At 45.0% G+C, this 18,234-nt stretch overlaps 1 protein-coding gene across 6 annotated transcripts in view; it reads right to left on the reverse strand.

Moving 5' to 3' along the window:
• Positions 1-18,234, reverse strand: part of MGA (MAX dimerization protein MGA) — a 155,791-nt gene that overhangs the window by 30,640 nt on the left and 106,917 nt on the right. For 5 of the 6 annotated variants that reach the window (XM_077264150.1, XM_077264112.1, XM_077264130.1 and 2 more), the window contains 8 exons: positions 17,286-17,502; positions 15,309-15,938; positions 14,784-15,068; positions 7,775-8,817; positions 3,120-3,223; positions 2,818-2,866; positions 2,608-2,711; positions 498-546 (listed from right to left, as the gene is read on the reverse strand). In XM_077264150.1, coding sequence (XP_077120265.1) covers positions 498-546; positions 2,608-2,711; positions 2,818-2,866; positions 3,120-3,223; positions 7,775-8,817; positions 14,784-15,068; positions 15,309-15,938; positions 17,286-17,502 — 2,481 coding nt within the window. The remainder of the gene's footprint in view (positions 1-497; positions 547-2,607; positions 2,712-2,817; positions 2,867-3,119; positions 3,224-7,774; positions 8,818-14,783; positions 15,069-15,308; positions 15,939-17,285; positions 17,503-18,234) is intronic. The other variant, XM_077264160.1, reaches the window with a different exon arrangement.

The following is an 18,234-nucleotide window of genomic DNA, read 5'->3' on the forward strand; positions in this document are numbered from 1 at the left end:
GATAAATATCACCGTCCTTATGTATAGGATGCGGTGATTCTCCATGGTTCAATGAACACATGCGGAATCACCGTGCGTAAAAAAGGCGGCAGCGCTTTGGACAAACTTATGTCCAAAGCGCTGCCAATCCGGACAGTGGAAACATACCCTAATAAACACAAAAAGAGAACCTGCAAAGAAAAATGTGTATCTGGGATCAGATCCAGGTCCGCCTCCTACAGACACTAAGCTTAAACTGAGGTACTTTGTGCCAGTCAGTGGGTGTATACTGGGAAGGAGGAGGTATTTTCCTTTTTTTGTCTGGTGTCAAGACTCCTAGCAACAGCAGCATACACCCATGGTTACTTGCATCCCCAATGAAGCAATAAAGAAATATCATCCTACTGAACTTATGACTGGCAGACCGACCACTCATGATTATGGCCAGTCAAAATAGCTGATCCACTTTAGAAATGTATACATGTTACATAATAAGACAGATCAGAGTTTCACTCTACCTTGGAGATCTTTTTGGGTACTTTGCAAAGTTTTCCTTCAGAGCCATATCTGGAAGATAAGATTTGTCATGGCAAAATGATCAAATTTCTATTTTAACAAGATTTCATATGCCGTATATACTCAAGAATAAGGGGCGGGTGCACTCTGTGGTGTGATTAATTCCTTTACCCACTCAGGTAATTATGTACCAAAGAATATGACTTTGATTCGGAAGTAATTGTATTAGTTATGTATGTTTATGAATGGGCATAATCGAGTTGGATTTGTAATATGAGTCTCTATGTGGTTTTATTGTTCTACTAGGATTACATAGATTGTGATACCCATTGTTGACATATATATATTACTACCCACGGCAGTGCACCCTTGCGTTTCTGACATGTGCAATATGGCATGAACTGTGCTTCCCCATGCTCCTTATCTTGTTTAATATATAATAAAGTTTTTTCATTTTTGATAAATTCGGGTGTTTGATCGCTTCTTGCTGCAGTTTTGTTCGTTTATTGCGATTGCCCTAATATAGCTTCCTGATATGACCCATGACATAATGTGGAAATTTTCCTGTATGGTTGAAATTAGTTGATATGGGCATGTATGTCAAGAAGGTGTTGTTCTCATACTCAAGAATAAGCAGAGATTTTCAGCCCATTTTTTAGGCTGAAAGTGCCCCTCTCAGCTTATACTCGAGTCATTGTCCCAGGGGGGGTTGGCGGGGGGAGAGGCAGCTGTGACATACTCACCTGCTCCTGGCGTGGTCCCTGCATCTCCGATGGTCTCTGGGCGCTGACAGCTTCTTCCAGCGTTGAGCGGTCACATGGTACCGCTCATTACAGTAATGAATGTGGACGCGACTCCACTCCCATAGGGGTGGAGCAACATATTCATTTCTGTAATGAGCGGTACCGGTGACCGCTCAACGCTGGAAGAAGCTGCTGGTGCCGGAGAAGACCATCAGGGAAGCTGCCAGGGACCGCGCCGGGAGCAGGTGAGTATAGCGGGGAGAGTGCGCAGCATTGCACGATATTCACCTCTCCTCGTTCCACCACTGGGCGCCGCTGTGTCACTAAAGTCAGAGGGCGCAATGACGTGGTTAGTGCGCGCCCTCTGCCTGAACATCAGTGCAGAGGACTCTGAAGACACAGAGGCGCCCGGCGGTGGAACGAGGAGAGGTGAATATTGCAAGTGCCGGGGGCCTGAGCGATGACAGGTAAGTATGCCATTTTTTTTTTCTAATCACAGCAACAGAATATGGGGCAAATATCTCAATGGAGCATCTTATGGGGCCATAATCACCATTTGTGCAGCATTATATGGGGTAAATATCTCTATGGAGCATCTTATGGGGCCATAATCAGCATTTGTGCAGCATTATATGGGGCAAATATCTCTATGGAGCATCTTATGGGGCCATAATCAGCATTTGTGCAGCATTATATGGGGCAAATATCTGTATGGAGCATCTTATGGGGCCATAATCAGCAATTGTGCAGCATTATATGGGGCAAATATCTCTATGGAGCATCTTTTGGGGCCATAATCAGCATTTGTGCAATATTATATGGGGCAAATGTCTCTATGGAGCACCTTATGGGGCCCTTATTAACCTTTATGCAGCACTGTATGGGGCAAATGTGTCTATGGAGCATCTTATGGGGCCATTATTAACCTTTGTGCAGCATTATATGGGGCATATTTTAATATAGAGCATCTAATGGGTCCCATCATACATTTTATGGAGCATTATATGGGGCGTATTTTGTATGCAGCATCTTATGGGGCGCATCATGAACTGTATGGAGCATTATATGGGGCTCCTGATTCAATATGGATATTCAAAAACACTTAACCTACTGATATCTAAATTAATTTTACCTATTTTTATTTTTGAAATTTACCGGTAGCTGCTGCATTTTCTACCCCTAGGCTTATACTCGAGTCATTAAGTTTTCCCAGTTTTTTTATGGCAAAGATAGGGGTCTCGGCTTATACTCGGGTCAGCTTATACTTGAGTATATACGGTAGGTATACCTCATCACTTTATCAAAGTGAGTCTCCATTACTACACAGCAAATATGAGGTTTGCCTTTGAAACTAAAAATAAATTCTTACTTGTCCTTAGGTGAAGTAGCACCAAAAGCCTTCTGATCAGCAAGATTTATCTTCTCTGCAAGCTCTTCCACACTTTCAATGTCCACGTAGTCATCAACTTCGCTCTTGATATAAAGGCAAGCATTAAATTTTCATACAAACTAATATTATTCATTATCCCTTTTGTTTATGGCTGTGCAAAACATACAAACACCAAGAGCTTCACTATACCTTGGATTTTTTCTTGTGCTTTTTGGAGAATTTTCTTTTCAAGCCACGTCTAACAAAGAAAGAAAAAAACCAAACTGACCCAATAAAATAACTACTCTTGCGTTACACCTTAGATCATTTTAGCTAAAGCAGGAATTCTGTCGTCTATGGGTATGTTCACAGTAAGTTTTCAAAGCAGAAACTTTCCAACTCTCCAATCAAAATTTGTCATCTTTCAATTCCCTGTGATTTTTTTTTAATTTAATGTTAAAATAGTTTAGTTTATTATGCAGAAAATTCCAATCTTCAAAAGTGATTCTTACTTTTTCTTATCAATATTGAAAGCAGAATCCTTCAGACGTGCGAAATTCATGTTCTCAGAAAGCTCTTCCATTGATTCAATGTCCACAGACCCCTCAACATCACTCTAGAAAAGAAACAGAATGAATCAAAATAATTTAAGATATCATACACTATTTAATGTCACTTTTATAAATGGCTGCCATGACTAACGGTAATAAATGTCATAAATGCTAACAAAAACAGCCAAGCCGAACGTTCAAGTGTATTGGGGCCGTCAGGAAAGATTAAATTAAAAAGCAAAGCCTCAAAGAAGAATACAATTCCTCCAAAAATTTAAGGATTAATACAGCAAAAAAAGGCAGCAATGTTAAGTTTACCTGCCCAGGTCTCAGAACTAATGCACTGTCAGGATGCAGTAAACCTATGTAGTAAAGATGGCGGCAACACAGGTAAAAAATACTGATGACACAACTGTTCACAACCCACCAATTCATGGAGGGAGTGACTGCTTGGTACTAAATTGCACAAAAGCAGCTTGTATAGGGCACTGCTCAATAGATTAGGCATGCTGCCCAGCACTAAAGAAGTGCACCTTATGAGAGCAGACACCCTAGTTTACAGGGCCAAAAATGCTGAGCTTGGCTGCACCCTGAAAAACGACATGCTAAAAACAGGGATTTTTATGTACTCACTGTAAAATCCTTTTCTCCGAGCCAATCATTGGGGGAACACAGGACCATGGGTGTTATGATGCAGCCACTAGGAGGACACTAGGTAAACGTAGAACAAATTAGCTCCTCCTCTGCAGTATACACCCTCCTGCTGGCTCTAATTGAACCAGTTCAGTGACAAAGCAGTAGGAGCTCATAACTATCAAACAAGAATACAATATGTCAAACTAAAGAACAAAAACAAGCCATCAGGCTAACAAAGTGGGTGCCGTGTCCCCCAATGATTGGTTCTGAGAAAAGGATTTTACGGTGAGTATACAAAAAGTCCCTGTTTCTCCTTCACCTCATTGGGGGACACAGGACCAGGGGACGTCCTAAAGCAGTCCCTGGGTGAGAAACCACACAACAGCTGAATCCCCATGTACTGGTATTCTACAGATGTGTTACTGCCGATTGCAGAATCCGTCTGCCAAGGGCCGCATCTGCAGAAGCCTGAGAATGAATATTGTAGTGCTTTACAAAAGTGTGCAGGCTGGGCCAAGTCACAGCTTTGCAGACCTGTTCTGCCGACGCCTGGTGCCGAATGGCCCAAGAAGCGCCCACTGACCGAGTGGAATGTGCCTTAATCCACACTGGGATAGGCCTGCCTCTGACACGGTAGGACTCCTGAATCACCAAATGAATCCAACTGGCTATTGTAGCATTAGAAGCAACTAGACCCTTTCTGTTCCCCTCCAGAAAAGGAACTCGGCAGGACAGGGCTGCCAACTCCAAGACCCATCTGATTGACGTCACCGCAACCAGAAAAGCTACTTTCTAAGAAAGAAAAGTCAGCGATACGTTTTGCAGCGGCTTGACAGGAGCCTCCTGTAGAGCACCGAAGACCAAATTAAGGTCCCATGACTCCAACGGCATTATATAGGGAGGCACTACGTGGGAAACCCCCTGACTGAAGGTCTTCACCTGTAATCTGGTAGCTATCCTGAGTTCGAAAAGGACGGATAAAGGTGAAATCTGGGACATGAGCGAACTAAGCGCTACGCCTGACAACAGGCCGGTCTGGAGAAATTACAAAATGGAAGGGATGGAAAAAGCGAGGGGAGAACGTCCACGGTCTCTGCATGAGAAAAATGTCTTCCAAATGCGATCATAAATGCGCATCGATGCGGGCATCCGAGCACTAATCATGGTGGAGACCACCTGTTGGGAGAAACAGTCTTGGGTTAAAAAACAGGATTCAGCGGCCAAGCTGTTAAAAGACTGTTTTGGTGGCAAATCGGGCCCTGAGTGCAGGTCTGGGTGATCCGGCAACCGCCAAGGAATGTCGGAGACGAGTTGCACTAGTTCCGAGTGCCACGCATGGCGTGGCCAATCCGGAAAGAGCAGGATCACTGGAATCCCTTCTGCTCTGATCTTCCTGTTGACCCTCGGAAGTAACGGGAGCGGGAGGAAACACGCCAGGAAGATGAAGCTGATGCCATAGGAGAACCAGTACATCCGCCCCAATGGCTACTGGGTCGCGAGAGCGAGCTATGAACTCTGGAACTTTTGCGTTTAGCCTTGAGGCCATCATATTGACATCCGGCATCCCCCAGCGATGACAAATCTGCTGAAAGACGTCAGGATGAAGGGACCATTCTCCCGAGGCAAGACCCCGATGGCTGAGAAAATTTGCCCCCCAATTCTCTACGCCCGGAATGTGAACCGCTGAAATCACCAAATGGTTCCTCTCGTCCCATTGGGGTATGTGACCTACTTAGAGCATAGCCATTCTGCTGCGGGTGCCCCCCTGATGGTTGATGTACGCCACCGCCGTGGCATTGTCCAATTGAATCCGGATGGGGCGACCTGCCAGAAAAAGATGAAACCACAGAAGGGCCAACCCGATAGCTCGTATCTCCATGACGTTGATCGAGGCACGATTCCAGAGCAGACCAGCGTCCCTGGGCCGTGTGATGACGGAAGACGGCTCCCCAACCAAGAAGGCTGGCGTCGGTGGTCACCACTAACCAACGTACTGGGAGGAAGAATTTTCCCTGATCCAGTGAAGACCTCAACGTCCACCACCTGAGGATCTGCCTGACTTGCTGAGACAGCTGGAATCGATGGTCCAGAGAAAACGGGTTCCTGTCCCAGGCTGTCAGAAGTGCATGTTACAGAGGACAGAGGTGTAGCTGGGCAAATGGAACCGCCTTCATTGCTGCCACCATCTTGCCCAGTAGTCCTATGCCGAATCGTATGGAGTGAGGAAAAGAGGGGGAAGGCAACCAGGCTCCCCGTTGTAATGTTGAGACTTTCTGGAGGGAGAATCACCAACCCTTGGGAAGTGTCTAGGATCATCCCTAAGAAAGATATCTGCTGAGCTGGGATTATTAATTGAGGAGCCATCAGACAAGATCAGGAGCAAAGGGATATCTTGTCTCAAGGGGCTTTTGCCCTGTAAAACGTTTGTCTGGCCGATTCCAAAGTCTCTGAACAATGTCTGTATACTAGGGGTGATTGACAAACACCCCATGAGGACGTTTAGCTCTTTTGAAAGACACCGTGTGATCTGGAATAGCTGTAAAGTCCTCGCCCACCCTCAGAGTCTTGTTGACTGCTTCGATGAGGGTATCTACTGTCTCCTGATACTCCTGTGAGTCCGAATCTATGGACACATCAGACTCATATTCTGAGCCGTGTTCGCTGCGAACCCCTGGAGAGGGGGAGAGGGAAGAGGAACTCACGGACCCCGAAGCACGAGAGTGCCCGGGGGACGGGCTATGGGTCTGTTTCCTAAAATCCTGTGCGTTTTTTGATAGAGAACGACCCCTGCTGGTCAACGGTTCCCACACAGCATAGGAGCTCTCTGCACCAGGCAAACGGAAGCCCTGGCTTGAGGAGAGATCCCGGAGAGAGTCTATTGCCTTGGCCAGAGAAGCCATACACTGTGCCAGAGACGTTGCCCACTCAGGGGGACTAAGTCCACTAGGGTCAGCCGTAGCAGAGGGCTCCTGGGCACATACAGGGTCACAGGCCGTGCAGAATGGAGTATTATGGCCTCGGGGCAGCAAAGTATTGCAAGTGGTACATGAGGCAAAAAACACTTTTTTTAGCCTTCTTGGGTGCTTTACATTGTTACATAGTGTACCCTTGTGACCTCCTGGTAACACACTGCACTCAGGAGAAAATGTACTGCAGAGAAGGGGTTAAGCTCAGCTTTGCAGCTTACCCAGGGTCCTGTGTTCTGTGCTCCCAAGGATGATGTCCCTCTGTCCATGCTCCTCCTGGCAGCACTGCAGTGTCAGTCCAGATGGCGCCTCGCGACAAACAGAGACCGTAATCTCACACGTGCGTGCTTGAGATTGAAGGGAGATGGCCGCCGGGATTAGCAGTGGCGCTTCTCGTATAGAACGAGAAGAGCTTGAAATGTGGGCGGAGTTCCAGGAGAAAACGTGGCCTAGTCCAGCCAAAAGCCGGTGACTAAATTTGCTGCGTGGGCGGAGTTAAAGAAAGACCGTGGCCTAGTCCGGCCAGAAGCCGGGCACTAAATTTTCAGTGCCGGCCGACAAGCAAACGAGAGAGAGAGAGCCGAAAGCGATGAAAAAAACACCGCCGGACAACGTTTCTACTTTTACTAGTGTCCTCCTAGTGGCAGCAGCATAACACCCATGGTCCTGTGTCCCCCAAAGGAGAAATATATATGTACATAAGATATGAAGCACAGTTGATAGTTTGGCCTAGTTATGCAAGCTCGCAACCCGTGTCAAGGGTCCTAACACTAAACTTAAAAGAAAAGCCTCAAAAAGATGGATACAAATACTCCAAAAAATTCAAGAATATAGCAAAAAAGTTTAACTTCTTTTAAGTTTAGTGTTAGGACTCCTATTGTATAATAAATAGACGAGCACCATATGACCAGAGGTTGTTGGTAGAATAGAGATAATGAAAATGATATTGTAAAATATCTGGTGAAATTAAATGGAATGTAAACAACTTACAGACAATATGGAAAAAATACTCACTTCATCCTCAATTTGCAGGATGGGCAGAGTTTCTCTGCTGTCAAATATATCTTGTTTGATATGTTGATCCCTTTGGAGATGATCGCTGTTCTTCTGATCAGATGACACTCTTGCCTGACTCTGTCCTATGGATAATTCCGCTTTCTCCATAGATTTATATTTCATGTATTGCTCTACCTGTTCTGGGACATACTCTGATAATGACGTCACAAGACTTTTTTTCCCAATTACCACTTGACTAGAATTTTTTTCTGCTGGGCTTTGTTGATCATCGCCTTCATCAGCTGGACCTTGGCTATCTTTCTTCTTAGCTTCTTGAAACAAGTCTTCATCTGAGGTAAGGAACTCATCAATGGAATCGGCGCTGGTGTGGGACTGTTCATTAACCTGCGTGCCATTGTGGAATTGCTTGTCTTCCGCTTGCATCACAGATTTGATTTCTTTTTTCGGAGACCTTTGCGCCTCGGCTTCATTTTCACCACTTACAATTTCTGACACAGGTTGCCCTTCACACTTGTTGACTAATTCCTTATCGCTTGTTTCTTCAGATGGATGAGGACTTAAGGATGAACTGGAAAGTTTAATATCTTGATCATTTGGATCACACACAGAGCCTGACTCATTACCAGTCAGTGTTATGGTTGGTTTTGTAGCAGCACCGACAAGGCTGCAATTCTGCAATAGAGGTGGTGTTGGTGGGATATTTGCCAAAGGAGCACCTAATGATTGGAGGGGCACAACATTAGATGTGATCACTGTGTGTCCACCACCCACGTAAGACAAAACTTGTGGAAAAGGAAGTGATGGCTCAGTTTTACTTGTAGATGGGGATGAAGTCACTGCAATCGTTCCAAGCTGAGAAAGCACGGGCAGATTTTGCGGAAGATTTGTCACTTCAGATTTATTTGGGCTGGTCTTGGAAGGAGAGAGAACAGGCACATTAGCTGGAGTAGAGGCAGGGGAAATGGTGCTTGCTGGAATGGAAGCATTGGCTGCAGCTTCAGGTTTTGTTAGAAGAGGAAGGCGGACACTCATAACAGAACCTGAGGAATGGTGAATAAAGAGGAAAAATAATTTTAGACCATCCGGTCAATTAAGAATTCAGTCTTTAAACAACAAGCTACAAGTATAACCCTGGTAAGTGTTACCTCACTGGAATCAGAGTCTCTGTCGCTACATTATGCTGCTGTCAGATTACGCAGTAACAACCTGCTGACAGATTATCTTCAAGGATTGTATAAATCAATAGGCACTTAAGTAGAGATGAGCGAATTGATTCACAGAAATCTGGGAGAGCAGCCATGTCAGCATTTTGTGGTCTCGGGTCGTGAGTCCTATCCAATTGGTCAGAAGCGGTTTGCAGCTTCCTGGCAAGCGGCCACTGAGTACTTGACCTGGGTCTTGCAAATTTTCTTGCTCCTCTTTATTAATAAAATATTCTAAGTTTTAAATGTTACTGGACCCTAGATGCAATACCCAATACTGCACAGGAACTGCAGACCACCCCATTTGAGTAAATGTGGAGAAACATGGCTGAGCTTCAATACAAGACCTATCCATGTGATGTCCATACTCCGTGGTTTCCTGTGACCCCCAATGAAGGATCCAAAAACAGATATTACGGTAAGAACCCAAAAATCCTGTTATCACGTTTGGTTATATTTCTTTGTGTGTGCTGAAGTATTTTTTCTACATATTTAATCTGAGAGGAGCATCAAGTAGGGGCAGAGAGCCTGATTCCAGTGATGTGTCACATGCTCAGCAGTTTGCTGCGGTTTCAATACAATCAGTGTTTTACCAGCAGGAGAGGAGCAGGTCTCACATGCCAGACAATATAGCTAGTCTGTGTAACCCCGATTCACCCACTAATTTTAAAGTATGCTGAAAATGTACAGTGTGTACAGGAAGCTGCCAATCAGGGGTTTGGGTGGGGTTATACAGAGCTCGGCATTTATAGCACTGCTACATCAAAATTAGAGAGATTCTATAAAAAATGCACCAAGCAGTCCATTAACCCCTTCATGACCCAGCCTATTTTGACCTTAATGACCTGGCCGTTTTTTGCAATTCTGACCAGTGTCCTTTTATGAGGTAATAACTCAGGAACGCTTCAACGGATCCTAGCGGTTCTGAGACTGTTTTTTCGTGACATATTGGGCTTCATGTTAGTGGTAAATTTAGGTCGATAATTTTTGCGTTTATTTGTGAAAAAAAAATGGAAATTTGGCGAAAATTTAGAAAATTTCGCAATTTTCAAATTTTTAATTTTTATCAGGTTAAACGAGAGAGTTATGTGACACAAAATAGTTAATAAATAACATTACCCACATGTCTACTTTACATCAGCACAATTTTGGAGACGAAAGGTTTTTTTGCTAGGAAGTTATAAGGGTTAAAATTTGACCAGCGATTTCTCATTTTTACAACAAAATTTACAAAACCATTTTTTTAGGGACCACCTCACATTTAAAGTCAGTTTGAGAGGTCTATATGGCTGAAAATACCCAAAAGTGACACCATTCTAAAAACTGCACCCCTCAAGGTACTCAAAACCACATTCAAGAAGTTTATTAACCCTTCAGGTGCTTCACAGCAGCAGAAGCAACATGGAAGGAAAAAATGAACATTTAACTTTTTAGTGACAAAAATGATCTTTTAGCAACAATGTTTTTATTTTCCCAAGGGTAAAAAGAGAAACTGGACCCAAAAAGTTATTGTACAATTTGTCCTGAGTACGCCGATACCCCATATGTGGGGGAGGACCACTGTTTGGGCGCACGACAGGGCTCGGAAGGGAAGGAGCGCCATTTGACTTTTTCAATGAAAACTTTGCTCCAATCTTTAGCGGATATCATGTCGCGTTTGGAGAGCCCCCGTGTGCCTAAACATTGGAGCTCCCCCACAAGTGACCCCATTTTGGAAACTAGACCCCCAAAAAGGAGCTTATCTAGATGCATAGTGAGCACTTTGAACCCTCAGGTGCTTCGCAAATTGATCAGTAAAAATGAAAAAATACTTTTTTTTTTCCACAAAAAATTACTTTTATCCTTAATTTTTTCATTTTCACATGGGCAACAGGATAAAATGGATCCTAAAATGTGTTGGGCAATTTATCCTGAGTACACCGATACCTCATATGTGGTCACAAACCACTGTTTGTGCACACGGCAAGGCTCGGAAGGGAAGGAGCGCCATTTGACTTTTGAATGAAAAATTAGCTCCAATCGTTAGCAGACACCATGTCGCGTTTGGAGAGCCCCTGTGTGCCTAAACATTGGAGCTCCCCCACATGTGACCCCATTTTGGAAACTAGACCTCCCATGGAACTAATCTAGATGTATGATGAGCACTTTAAACCCCCAAGTGCTTCACAGACGTTTATAACGCAGAGCCGTGAAAATAAAAAATCATTTTTCTTTCCTCAAAAATTATTTTTTAGCCCGCAATTTTTTATTTTCACAAGAGTAACAGGAGAAATTGGACCCCAAAAGTTGTTGTCCAGTTTGTCCTGAGTACACTGATACCCCATATGTGGAGGTAAACCACTGTTTGGGCACACGTCGGGGCACGGAAGGGAAGTAGTGACTTTTGAAATTAAGACTTTGATGGAATGGTCTGCGGGCATCACGTTGCGTTTGCAGAGCCCCTGATGTGCCTAAACAGTAGAAACCCCCCCACAAGTGACCCCATTTTGGAAACTAGACCCCTCATGGAACTTATCTAGATGTGTGGTGAGCACTTTGAACCCCCAAGTGCTTCACAGAAGTTTATAACGCAGAGCCATGAAAATAAAAAATAATTTTTGAGGAATGAAAAATTATGTTTTAGCAAGCAATTTTTTATTTTCGCAAGGGTAACAGAAAAAATTGGACCCCAATAATTGTTGCCCAGTTTGTCCTGAGTATGCTGGTACCCCATATGTGGGGGTAAACCACTGTTTGGGCGCACGGCAGGGCTCGGAAGGGAGGGAGCACCATTTGACTTTTTGAATGCAATATTTGCTGGAATCAATGGTGGCATCATGTTGCGTTTGGAGACCCGATGTGCCTAAAAAGTGGAAACCCCTCAATTCTAACCCCAACACTAACCCCAACACACCCCTAACCCTAATCCCAACTCTAGCCATAACCCTAATCACAACACACCCCTAACCCTAATCCCAACTCTAGCCATAACCCTAATCACAACACACCCCTAACCCTAACCAAAAGCCTAATCTTAACCCTATTTCCAACTCTAGCCCTAATTCCAACCCTAATTCTAATTCCAACCCTAACCCTAAGGCCATGTTCACACTTTGCGGGTTTTACCGGGGATCCGCAGCGTTTCTGCAGCTGCGGTACCGCAGCAGTTTCCATTGCGTTTACATTTACATGTAAACCCTATGGAAACCGCAATCCGCTGTGCACATGCTGCGGTAAAAACCGTGCAGAAACGCAGCGGTTTACATTCCGCAGCACGTCACTTCTTTGTGCGGAATCGCTGCGATTCTGCACACATAGGAAAGCATTGATCCGCTTACTTCCTGCATGGGACTGTGCCCACGGTGCGGGAAGTAAGCAGGTTATGTGCAGATGGTACCCGGGGTGGAGGAGAGGAGACTCTCCTCCAGGCCCCGGGAACCATATTTGTGTAAAAAAAAAAAAAAAGAATTAAAATAAAAAATAATGATATACTTCACCTCTCAGAGCTGCACGCGGCCGTCCGGTGTCAGGGTTGCTGTGCGAGCAGGACCTGCGATGACGTCGCGGTTACATAACCGTGACGTCGCGGTCACATGACCGTGACGTCACGAAGGTCCTTCTCGCACAGCATCTTTGGAACCGGACCGCCGCGTGCAGCGCCGAGGAGATCGGGACGTCAGAGGGTGAGTATAACCATTTTTTATTATTTTTAACATTACTATTGATGCTGCATATTGCTGCATATGCAGCATCAATAGTATAGGAGTAAATCCGCAGCGGAAACCGCAAAACAAACCGAGATAAATCTGCAGGGATAACCGCAGCGGTTTTGCCCTGCAGATTTATCAAATCCGCTGTGGGAGAACCCGCAGAGGACCCCGCAAAGTGTGCACATAGCCCTAAGGCTATGTGCCTACGTTGCGGATTCGTGAGATTTTTCTGCACCAATTTTGAAAAATCCACAAGTAAAAGGCACTGCATTTTACCTGCGGATTTACCGCGGATTTCCAGTGTTTTTTGTGCGGATTTCACCTGCGGATTCCTATTGAGGAACAGGTGTAAAACGCTGCGGAATCCGCACAAAGAATTGACATGCTGCGGAAAATACAACACAGCGTTTCCGCGTGGTATTTTCCGCACCATGGGCACAGCAGATTTGGTTTTACATAGGTGTACATGGTACTGTAAACCTGATGGAAAACTGCTACGAATCCGCAGCGGCCAATCCGCTGCGGATCCGCAGCCAAATCCGCACCGTGTACACATAGCCTAATTCTAACCCTAATCCTAACCCTAGCCCTAGTGGGAAAAAAATACATATATATTTTCCTTATTTTATTATTGTCCCTACCTATGGGAGTGATAAAGGGGGGGTTCATTTACTATTTTTTTTATTTTGATCACTGTGATAAAACCTACCTGGAACGAATCTGCCGGCCGGCAGATTCGGCGGGCGCACTGCGCATGCGCCCGCAATTTTGGAAGATGGCGGCGCCCATGGAGAAGACGGACGGACACCGGGAGGCTCGGTAAGTATGAGAGGGTGGGATCGGAGCACATGGGGGTGGATTGGAGCACGGGGGGGGGGGGGGGATCAGAGCACGGGGGGAGCGGACAGGACGACAGAGGGGAGTACAGGACAGAACGGAGGACTGGGGAGGAGATCGGTGGCGGGGGGCACATCAGGGTTTCCAGCCATGGCCGATGATATTGCAGCATCGGCCATGGCTGGATTGCAATATTTCACCACTTTTCATAGGTGAAATATTACAAATTGCTCTGATTGGCTGTTGAAAGTGAAACAGCCAATCAGAGCGATCGTAGCCCCTGGGCTGAAGTACCACTCCCCCTGTCCCTGCAGATCGGGTGAAATTGGAGTTAACCATTTTACCCGATCTGCAGGGACGCGATCATTCTGTGACACAGCATATGCGTCACAGGTCGGATTGGCACCGACTTTCATGACGCATACGCTGTGTCACAGGTCGGGAAGGGGTTAAGTGACATCACTGGAATCAGGGTCTTTACCCCTACATGTTGCTGCTCTCAGATTAAATAATAACAAAAGTCTTAGGCTGTGGTTGACCCACAAAATCTGTTTCTCGGAGCCTTCATTGGGGGACACAGCACCCTCAAATGTTTATCAGCTCTTTTTACTGTGTTATATTGTTACCGTTTGAGTTTGGTTGTTTTGTTTCTCTCTAACATGTTACTTCTCCTACCGCTTTCTCACTAACTGATTAACCTAGTGCTAGTCGGTGGGGTGTACACTGCGGAGGAGGAGCTAACTTTTTGTGCATAGTATCAAGCTCCTAGTGGCAACAGCATACACCCATGGTTTCCTGTGTCCCCCAATGAAGCAATAGATAAATTTTATTTCTCTACTGCAGACATTTTTTGAACGTTGCAGCCTTTGACATGTATTATCTGCACAGTGACTGAGGGAATACTAGCATTTCGGAACTTGTCGCACTGACGTGTGTGCCGAAGAATTTTTTATACTCATTGTATGTTCCTTTTCTTCCTGGCACTCCCCTTTTTAAACTGAACGTGCATATTCTTATTACTCAGATTAAATAAGAACACTTGAAAGTCTGGGGTTTTGTCTGACCCCATGGCAGGCCCTCTTGAGTCTAGTCCATACATAAATTCTTAACATGTAGAAAAACCTAGTGACAGATTCCCTTTAAGACCAAAGACCCGCAGAATGTAACTGAAATAAGAAAACTTTTCTTAAGCAATTAAGTCTAAGTTTATATTATATAATTTAAAACATACTGATTAGTAACCATTAAATGGATAATGTAGGATGATATTCCAAGTACCTAGATTACGTATGATCACTTGTTGTCTGCTTTGCTGAACGTTGGCAGAATTAACTTTTTGCAATGGCACAAGCTGAATGATCTGGCCATTGGGGTGCCTAAACAAAGTGGCACCGTTAGGACTCTTTATGGGCTGTAATACAATCTTCTGTCCAGGAGGTGACTGAACACACTGTGCTGGGCGAGCAGGAGTAGAGGCGCTGTTTACTGGAATTAGAAGAAGTCGAGGGCCTAAACGTTTCGTCTGTCCTGAGCTTGCTTCAGAAGGAGGCAAGGATGAAGTGACTGTAATATCAGGGATAAAACCAAAAGTTAGCCATTGGTGAAACATGCATCAAATGTAGAATATTTGTATATTGTGTCTTCTGCACTTTGGTAGAATTTGAAATTAAGGGATTTTGGAATAGTGAATAACTGAAAAGCCTTATAAAAATATGGAATATAAATACAAAATTATATTACAAATATATTACAAATATATATTTTTAAAAATAAAGTAGCAAAAGAAAACAAAGAAAACCTCACCTGGTTTTACAGTCATTGGAGATGCAAGGTTTATTCCAACTTGAGAAGCTACTGGCCCAAGTTGTGGTATAGTGGGTGAAAGTAATAAACTTGAAGGAGCAATTTTTTTATTACTACCAGGTGTATTGGAAAGGGGGATGAATGATGTCTTCTTTGTAATTTCTAAAGGTTTAGCCAAAGCCGAAGTCAGTAAAGGCGGTGTCAAAATATTACTTTTAGTGGATGGAACTGATGTCAAGGTCATTGCACGAACGTCATTTTCAGCTACTATTCCTGCAGGAATGAACACAGAAGAGCTTTTTGTTACCAGTTTTGTTATACGCATTAAGGTGGGGAGCGAAGATGTTTCTTTCTTTTTGGAAGGGGATACGGTGTTTAAGCCATCAGAAGAAAGTGAGGTGGTAGATAAAGATGGCAGGTTCATAGAAGAAGAAGTAGTAGTGATAGCTGGGGCTTGCTTTGCTGCTGCCACAGCAGAAGAGATGACTAATAGCCGAGTAGACTGGGTGCTCAGTTTGGGTGACCCAAGAATGGTGGATTCAGATGAGTTGACTCCAGGACTTTTCTGGACTGATCCAACTTCACCCGTGAGAAACTGAGTAAGTATGCTGCTAGGCTCGGACTGTGCAGCTGCAAAGTAGAACATCTGCATGTCAACATCTTCCAACTCATTTATTAAATCTTTACTATGGAAGGAAATTAAGATAAGCTTATATTATAGGTTGGATAGTTTTTCAACAGTAAATCACTAGCTATAATGTGAAATCACGCTGCTCTCTTGGAAATAATAGGGTTCGCTGTAAAATAAAGAAATAAAAGCCCCTCTGTTATGGTAGTCTTTGCTGGGACCAGAAACTACAAAATGTCCCATTAATCCAGCCACCAGAATGCAAAATCCATCGATTGGCTGCAGGGTGAATAATGACCAGGATCCACCCAAGCGGAGGCCATAATGTTTGGTCCATGAGTCCCCTGATGGGACTGAATAGAAAGGACATCATATCTGCTGGTCCCAGCAGAGCAGCGTTGTTTCCGAGTGGGCGCGCAGGACGCCGCAGAGGTGCATGGGAGCGCGCAGGACGCCGCAGAGGTGCGTGGGAGAGTGCAGGATGCCGCAGAAGTGCGTGGGAGCGCGCAGGATGTTGCAGTGGTGCGTGGGAGCGCACAGAATGCCGCAGAAGTGCATAGGAGCGCACAGGACGCTGCAGAGGTGCGTGGGAGCGCACAGGATGCCGCAGAGGTGCGTAGGAGCGCGCAGGATGTTGCAGAGGTTCGTGGGAGCGTGCAGAATGCCGCAGAGGTGTGTGGGAGCGCACAGGATGCCGCAGAGGTGCGTGGGAGCGCACAGGATGTTGCAGAGGTGCGTAGTAGCGCGCAGGATGACGCAGAGGTGCGTGGGAGTGCGCAGGATGCCCCAGAGGTGCGTGGGAGCGCGCAGGACGCTGCAGAGGTGCGTGGGAGCGCACGGGATGCAGCAGAGGTGCGTGGGAGCGTGCAGGACGTTGCAGAGGTGCGTGGGAGCGCACAGGACGCCGCAGAGGTGCGTGGGAGCGCACAGGACGCTGCAGAGGTGTGTGGGAGCACACAGGATGCCGCAGAGGTGCATGGGAGCGCACAGGACGCCGCAGAGGTGCATGGGAGCGCACAGGACGCAGAAGAAAAGCATGGGCGCACACAGAGCTGCGTGGACACGCAGATATACAGTGTATGTGTGTGCTACAGAGACAATGTGTACGTTGTAAATCTGCGTGTGTATTATGTGCCTTAAGCAAGGAAATACTAACAATTACCTCCAAATTATACCCTTAAACCTAATGATATTGAACCTTCCACTTTCTTACACCACCAGGGAAGTTTTAATTAGTAGAAGATATGTTTTTTCTATGTTCTTTCTAAACTTGAGGTGACTTATAGTAAAACAAAATAAACACTTAATATACCTTAAGAAAAGAATGAAATGCGACAATTTGCACATACCAGTCTTGTTTTGCTGTGACTCAAGAATGTCTTTTGCCTTTTCTTCAGTAACGGAATCTGAAGAAGGATTATTAGTAGCCATTTTGGCTTTATTTACTTTAGACAGGTGAAAGTGCGACAATCTGTGGGTTAAATAAGCTGCAAGTCTGTTAGCTGGATGAAGTGCTCCCATTTGTCCCAAAAGCAATTTTGCGTGAGGATAATTCTTGCCGTTGACCTATGACATGACAAACAAAGCAAAAACCAATTAGAGAAAGAACAACATTAAAGCTGCACAAGTTGTGCAATAAATTCAGTGCAGGCTTTTTCCAGCTAAGACTGACTATAGTGACCACTCCTTCATACCCTGGGGCTGTTAGCGGGAGCAGAAGCTAACTTGCAATATATGGGATTAGTGGTCTGGGGCCCGGCTCCCCAAACTGAGTTCCAAGAGCACTGGAGTCTAATGAAGCTACAATTAGTTTTTTTTCCTATCTCAGTAGATAATGGGTCCATGTTCTGAATGGCTTAGAGATTAATATTTACCCCCCTGAGCACTGTACGGTACAGATGATGCAGATGGGAGGTCTACGATACAAAGAGTCTTTGCATGTAAGGTGCACATATGGTGAAGGCTTAGGAGTGGAGATTGTGCCATCAGCAGAGGATATCGAGTGTAACGAACAGCTGACACTCTGCTACAATGACCAATATTGAAGCTGGCCATAACATTTGACCCCTCGGGGGAACCACCATCACACTGGTTTGCATCGTGGTGGGGGAGCCTATTAGGCCCTAAAAGGTTGCCCTGTTAGTACAATACTGACTTGACTGGCACACAATACTGGCAGGTATGTTACGCGATCAAAGGATCGCATGTTCAATTCACCAAATTAGACCAATATGGTATATAAGAAATGTAAAAAAAAAATGCATAGTGGTATAAAATAAATAACAAAGCACATACATG

Source organism: Ranitomeya variabilis, chromosome 1, assembly GCF_051348905.1.
Source record: "Ranitomeya variabilis isolate aRanVar5 chromosome 1, aRanVar5.hap1, whole genome shotgun sequence".
Classification (NCBI taxonomy): Eukaryota; Metazoa; Chordata; class Amphibia; order Anura; family Dendrobatidae; genus Ranitomeya; species Ranitomeya variabilis.